This window comes from Limulus polyphemus, unplaced genomic scaffold (assembly GCF_000517525.1).
Source record: "Limulus polyphemus unplaced genomic scaffold, Limulus_polyphemus-2.1.2 Scaffold113, whole genome shotgun sequence".
NCBI classification, from domain to species: domain Eukaryota; kingdom Metazoa; phylum Arthropoda; class Merostomata; order Xiphosura; family Limulidae; genus Limulus; species Limulus polyphemus.
Window position 1 is genome coordinate 594,814 of NW_013665723.1, and position 7,694 is coordinate 602,507.

Genomic DNA, 7,694 nt, shown 5'->3' on the forward strand with positions numbered 1-7,694 from the left:
TAGAGATGACACCTAAAATTGACACTTTCTGGAAAGATTACATTACAGAACATTCGGAAACAAAGTTTTTTTTACTAAAGTATCTACGGCAAGTAAATTTTAGCGATTAAAAAAAAGGTCTGTAAGGAGGTAAGTAAAAAAGTAAATCTCTAAGGCTTTGACACCGATTCTTGTATCGTTGCCATAGATCTTGAACACCTATCTGTATATCAGTATTTACCTAATGACATTAAAAGTAAGTAAGAAAGTAAATCTTTAAGGCTTTGACACTGATTCTTGTATCGTTGCCATAGATCTTGAACACCTATCTAATGCAATTACCTAATTACATTAACGCGTAAAAAAGTGTATGTTTAAGTTTTATAGGAAACTTATAGAATAGTTTATATAATTCTGAATCACTCACTTTCAAATAACAATGAAAACGCTTACTAGTGATCTTAGAGAGATCTGAATTTTTTTGTCATACCTTTGTTGTATTTTCTGTAAAATTTTGATTTGATTTAAAATAAATTAAGTCGACAATACAAAATAAATATTATAATAAAAATATAATTGTTAGTTTGTAGTTAAGCACAAAGCTACACAATGGCCTATCTGTGCTCTGACTACCACGGGTATCTAGCCGTATAAGTTCGCAAATATACCGATGTGCTACTAAGAGCATATGAAAATAAAGGTACATACGAACATTAATCATTCTTCACATTTATGGAGTGTATAATAATATGAAGCCTTGCTCTGATCATTACTTGATGACATGTTGAACTCAAATACAGACAGAATTATTTATTTTCCATTTATTTTCTGACATTTTACAAATTTAGACTAATTGTACATAAATTTCCCAATTCTTGAGAATATAGCAATAAAATTTTATTTTCATTTCATATTACAGTTGTGTTGAGCTATAAGTCTTTTAGCAATACGTTTTACAATTTAGACAGTTAAATTGCTTTACACAGACCTGTTGAAAACGTGTACATTAGGACAGTTTAACTGCTTTACATTGACTTGATAATACCGTGTACATTAAAGGTGAGACTCAGTAGGCTCTTCAGATATGGAAAAAGTAACAAGTTCGAACTGTGAGCAGTAGACCGGCCCATTCCCTGTATTTCGTGGGCATAAGTGACCATCCTTTGTTGAGAAACTCAAACATTCATTTTTGTTTTCAGATCCAATTTCAGAGTAGAGTTCAATCGAGTGAGTCGGGGATGAAGAATTTACAGAGAAAGGTCGTTTACACGTAGAAGGCGACAACATTTGACTATCAAGATTAACGGAACTGACGTCAGTACTCGGCTTCCGATTGAAATTCGAAAAGCTTCGTTCTTCTGAAATGGTACTTAATTCCGTAAGTAACTGACTCTTTGGTGATGTCGATCCTTTTCTTTGGCTGCTCGGAAGGAGATAAATCCCCAAAGAAGAACCATCGTCTATAAGAGCAGTCGATTTGTTTAATGAGGAGTCAGTGGTTCGAACTTTGATCGATCCTTGATGACGTAGAGAAATAGCCCTCTGACGTAAAAATAAATCAATACAATCAATGCTATCTTATATACAGTTTCATTTTTAATTAGATAATTAATATTTTCCTCTATATTTCTGAACAAAGCTATTAATTGATTAAATGTATTCAACATTTATTTTTAAGTTGTTTCTCAGATTCAAACAGTAATTTTTAATAAGTCGTTTTAGTGCTAAAATGTGTTTATCTTATTTAATTAAAAACGTTAATTTCATATAAATCAATTGTTTATTAATTAATAATTATAAGAAGGTCAGACAACGAAGTGAAATATGTACGAAATCCATAACCAGTTTTTCGTTGCATAAAAAATGTTTGTTAGTTATATATTAAGAGGTCCCTACTTTTCATGACGAGTTAAATGATAATTTAATAATATAATTATTTGCAAAGTTATTTCAGTATTTGTCTTATAACTAAAAAGAAATCTAAGTTTAAATAGCGACAATTGTTATATTGAAGGATCCGTTATTTATTGAAAAATAATATTAATAATGAACTCGCATTTTTCACTGAATCTATGCTACAAGGATACTAAAGGGAATCCAGTTATTGAAGACGAAATATCGGCAGTAGAACAACATAAAAACCGAACTAAAATGCTTCTAAAAAAACAAGAAAATATACATTATTCCGATCTCAATTAGCGCTCAAGCAACTGTTGTCAAATGTTTCATATAATAATCAAATGAAAGTATTAGAGAAAGTTCAAGCTATAAAAATGGAATTAAGTTTGCTTTTATTACACAATTTATTTCTGCACTAATTAATGTGACGTCTATATGACGTGGTCAGTATACGTCACAAATAAGCTGTGCTAATCAATGCATGATGGAATTCCAGCAGCTATATGATGCTACGTTTAAATGTATTTAGAAAATAAATGGTTTCTTTTAAAAGATATATAAGACTGAAAAAGAAATGAGTAAAATGTATAACATATAACTGGTATGTTTTACTACTTTCTATATGAGTAGTTTTAAGATAAAAGTGTAATCAGTTTACATTATTTCTAATATATAATTAAATGCTCGATATTACCTGGAATTAATATGTACACTAACAACTTTTCAAACATATTAATTACCCGATCCTCTTCAAACTTAGTAGTATAGAGTTCCAACGAAAGTTCCTGATATCGTGAAGAAACACATAGCAAGCAATAAACCTGAAAGAAAACATGATGAATTATAAACATTAGAAGTGTAATGTTAATTAAAAGATATAACTTTCTTGTTTAAAATGCATTTATTTCTACTAACTAAATGGTTGCTTTTGTCCTGTCCATTCTTCAAAAATTTAATCTTCTACTCTGATGTAAACATAACAGTGAGACTTAGAAATTTCACACTTCAATTTTCTCTCGACATTTTGATAAGCCAAAACTAACAGAAATTATAGTTTTAATTTTATAAAAAAAATTAGTTATAGCATAGTTTATTTTATTTTAAAGTTTCACTCCACTGTTATATTCTCTTCAGCTTCATTGTAGTATTTTTTAACAATGTTTAACATATGATTTCCAGTTTCTTGTAATTGATGGGCACCAATTGGTTGTGAAAAACAAAACATGGACTTAACTTAGTCCTTTCCTTTGCTAGATATTTATTTTTAGAGCGAAAAGTATCATGTGGTGATTAACAAGAAATATTAAAACAGTTTTGAAACTCATGATTGGTGTTTCATATAGTCATAACTGTTATGGAGATAAATCCATCATTATGTGAACTCGTATAGCAACTAAGATCCTCCAAAGATTTTATTTGAAGCTTCACCTGTTGGAATTTTGCTTTCCTTGTTCGTGCAAAATCGACATGTGGTAGTTAGCATAAACCGGTTATAATACATTGAATTCGTAGATATTTTGCCAAATAGATGACATTATTTGAAGGCGGAAATCAGTTGATGATATACTGATAAAATCCGCCACCTAACTAGCTTGTCGTTAGAAAGTTAATTTGGAAAAGTATCTTTGCCTTGGGTACTAAGGTTTACACGAAACCCAACTAGAGAGAGGCATCTATTGTAATGCAATCAATTCTCCCCTTTTCGAGATTTTTCTTTGTATAAGTATAATCATGTGGCGAATAAGAAATAATATTCACATGGAAAACAAGCTGGTTCTGAAGCACAAAATTTGCATTTGATTAATTCTTACCCTCTCTAATATAATTTCTTTAGGAAGAAAGATTGTCTGGCGCAAGCAACTAAAATCTTCAATGGATTCTTTTAGTTGTAAGACATGTAATTACTCCTTAACGTAAAACATACGGTGCGAAAATACAAAGTAAATCCATAGATAAGTATCAAACTATTAATAACCTTAAAATGTTTTATTAAAATCCCAGTATTTCGTTGTGATAACTTCTTAAAGTGATAATTTTTGTCGCTTGCTATTTAGTTTGATAATGTGTTCTGCGGTACATTCGGCTTTGAAACACCAAATGATAATAAAATTCATAAAAAGCCAGACTGATTACGAGGCATTTACTTTAAAATCAGTTTAATCCTTTGATCAGCGCGAATTCCTGTTTCCATCTAAAGCCTATCAACTGGAAAACATTTTGGACAAACATTTTTTGGAAGTTTTCGATCCGTCATTCTGCCTGAGACTGAATTCTTTTTTGACATTTTGATGGGAATAAATTTGTTCAACTAGTGGTTAATAAAATCAATCCAAAAGTTATCCAGATGAGAAACTTTAAATCCATTCTTAGACTGCTAAAAATCTACAAGATATCCAGTGGATCTAAATACACTTAATTTTAGTTTGTGTTAATTGTTCTATCCCTAATAATTAATTTGGGTTCAGTATTATTTTTTTTCCTGTAAAAATTACATACTGGTCTAATAAATTACGTTTTCAATAAAAAAAACAAAAATCAATAAAAATACGGCAAGTTATAACTTCCTTTTTTACACTCACGTTCTGTCTTTGGGGAGTAACATTTTTTTTCACTATTGACAAATTAAGATTATTATTAGCATTGTTTGATGGTAAAATACGATTTGTCTGTTCTATTGAAAACAGTTATTAAGTTTAAATTAATAATGGTACAATGTCTGGCAACATATCCGTGTTTCAAATATTAATTCATTATTAACTGAAATAATTAAAGTAGCAATATTTAAAGCATTGCATAATAATTTTAGAAACTTACGTTCAACGAGCAAATGAACACATCCACGATAAAAATTATTCCTAAGAGAGGGTTGTAGCTCTGGAAAAAAAAGGTGGAAATTAATATTTTTTCAACATGTTTTCTTTAAAAGAAAATTTCAAATACTCTATACTACCTACCATATGTCTACGGTCAGTTGTCTGAGTAGATTCGTCTACGATCTAAATTATAAGGCTTATACCATTTTATATTGATTTTATAAATCCATCGTAATCTACAAAATGGAAGGTACATAATCACGAGAAACTTTATTCAAAGCTTCTCTTTCATTGTTATAGTGTTATTTCCTTGAAAATGACCAAAGGGCGCCTGGAGGAATCACCTGTTTTAACCACTCGCATAACTATGCAGTAATGTGTTGTCTGTCAGTCAATTAATAGACATTAAAATGATGTCACATAAGGAACGTTTAACGTTGCAATTTGTACTGTCGTGACTTCAATAAAACGTGCGTGTGTCATCAATCACGAGAAAAATTATGCACTCTCTAGGCTAAAACACAGTATGACATATGAACTACAAAGGCAAGAAATAAGAACATTCGTTACTTTTAATTTTGATTTTATTGACTCTTGAAGCAGAACACTTTCGGGGACCCAGCGAAAGTATACCTAATATTACTTGGTTTCTTCTACATTAATACATTCTATCTCAATAGTCTGTATGAAATGTATCCTAAATTAATGGCTAAGATGTTTCCATGCACTGGCTTTTGAAATGCAAAGCTCAACACAAATGACAAAATACCTTAAGGGCAACTCAGTTAATAGAGTCGAAACATTATATATATGTTATTCTATCTTTAAATGCCATAGATATTTTAATAGCAGCCGCCTTTAAATTGAAAATATACTTCATCTCGGATATTGTACTGAAAGGTGAATAAAAAAAGTCCTGGCTGCATAATCTTAAGGAAGAAATAATAAATATATTTGTATCTTCACTGAATGCAAAGTATGATAAAACTTATATGAGTTAGATGAGGTATCACTGACATTTTCTAATGCAGCATATAAAGCAAGTAAGATATATTTAATTGATAACCCAATGTTTTACCTACATAGCAGCTATTTTACCAGTACAATTTCACATTGATATATTCGTGCTTTTAATACACAGTAAACAATGATATACAAAATGTCAATCTTGACCACAGTTGTAATTTATATGTCCATGTATTTAAACTACATGACATTACTTAATGTTTGCATTATCATTACACCGCTCAAAACTTATCTTTGTATACGTTATACATATGTTTTACAAAATTGTAATAAATTAGTTAATGCCACATTCCCGCTTAATAAAAGATATCCTGGTGGTTTTTACAAGGAACAGAAGACCAGTAGTAGTACACAATAACGGAAGTAAATTGTTTATTTTATCGCCTGAAATCATCTTGGCTGCCCAGATGTCAAAGATTACACAAACGTTATAACGACAGAGTCCTCCTGAAATGGAGAACATTACAGTAATCACCAATTTTAAACCTCTTTCGAAAAGAACAACAAAAGCGAATTTAAAAAAAGCCTTTACTATAAATTATTTCACTTTAATATATATTTTACCCTTTTATACATAGTTTGTTTGTAATTAAGCACAAAGCTACACAATGGGCTATCTGTGCTCTGCTCACCACGGGTATCGAAACCCGGATTCTAGCGTTGTACTTCCGCATACATACCGCTGTGCCACTGGGGGGTGGGGGCTTTATGCATAGTTAAAATTATACTTATTTGAGATCACACGAGTTGACCAGATAGAACGATGAATGCTCAGTGATTTAGCTACCTACGGTTTATTCCCCAAATATTTACTTACATAATATATAGGTATGATGCAGTATATATACAAGCGAACACAAATTTTGTCAATGTACAGGTCCCGAACTTTGTAGTGCTTATATAATGTCGATATCTTATAGTGTCAATCTTACGTCGAGCCAATCTTCTCAGCGTCGTCCTATCAAAACTTTAAATACTGTATAGAGTTAATCTTCATTAAGTTAAGAAGATCCAATCCAGTGACCAACACATACAGATATAATTACAATATTGTTCAGTGTCGATCTCATATATATATTGAAGATCTATATGTAGTAACAATGTACATTGTACCAATCAGTGAGGTTCTCATAGAGTTAAAATATCATATAATAGGGTGACCAGATTTCCAAACCGAAAACTCTGAACAGCCCAGCCCTTGCCCCTAATTCCAATATGGTTATCATAAATATGAAATAATTCAAATTTATTGCTTGAACTGTTCCACAACATTTCCAAACATATTAACTTTGTCATCGTTTTTGAAATAATTTCAACTCCTTTTTATTTACGTCAGATACAAAACAAATGAGCAAAAGTAGTCAGAGTACAGATCCAAGAAATCTTTTATTATTCACTTTATCCAGTGCATCAATTCGTACCTGGATTTATTTAAGAATCCATAACAATTTCAAACATACTACCTTCAGGATTTAGCATTACTTTGAAACCGTTTTGATATGTTTTTATGGGTAATAAAAGGAACGTAGAAATTCTGTCTTTTACATTAAATAGACACAAAATTCAGTACATGACTGTGTAAAGTGAGTTTTGACGATGAACGCTGCCTAACTGTCTCCACGTTCAGAACTGCGCAAACCTATGTTTCTTACCACGAACAGATGGAACTTTCGAGAGAGAGTTTGGCGGCGGGAGAGTACGTGTTACAAGGATGAGCAAATAAAATAGACTTAGTATGTTCGAAGTGAATGACAGTTTGATGTCTTTATCATAAAACCGGGAAGTTTTGTGCGTCACCAGAACTTTTCTCGAGACACTGGGACAAACTACCAAAAAAATGGAACTGTCTGGTAAAACTGGGACGTCTGGTCACCTTACATATAATGAAGTTTTTACAAGCAGGATAGATTAAACTGTCATATCTTTATATGATGACTTTTGAGCCGTGTTGAGCATATACATAACTTATCTATATAT

General features: G+C 31.1%; 1 protein-coding gene across 1 annotated transcript in view; it reads right to left on the reverse strand.

The window, feature by feature from the left end:
- Nucleotides 1-955: 955 nt before the first annotated feature.
- Nucleotides 956-7,694, reverse strand: part of LOC111089142 — a 14,160-nt gene continuing 7,421 nt past the window's right edge. The window contains exons 3-5 of the mRNA XM_022401059.1: nt 4,693-4,752; nt 2,619-2,699; nt 956-1,521 (exon numbers count right to left, since the gene is read on the reverse strand). Of these exons, the coding sequence (XP_022256767.1) occupies nt 1,033-1,521; nt 2,619-2,699; nt 4,693-4,752 (630 nt within the window). The 3' untranslated portion in view covers nt 956-1,032. The remainder of the gene's footprint in view (nt 1,522-2,618; nt 2,700-4,692; nt 4,753-7,694) is intronic.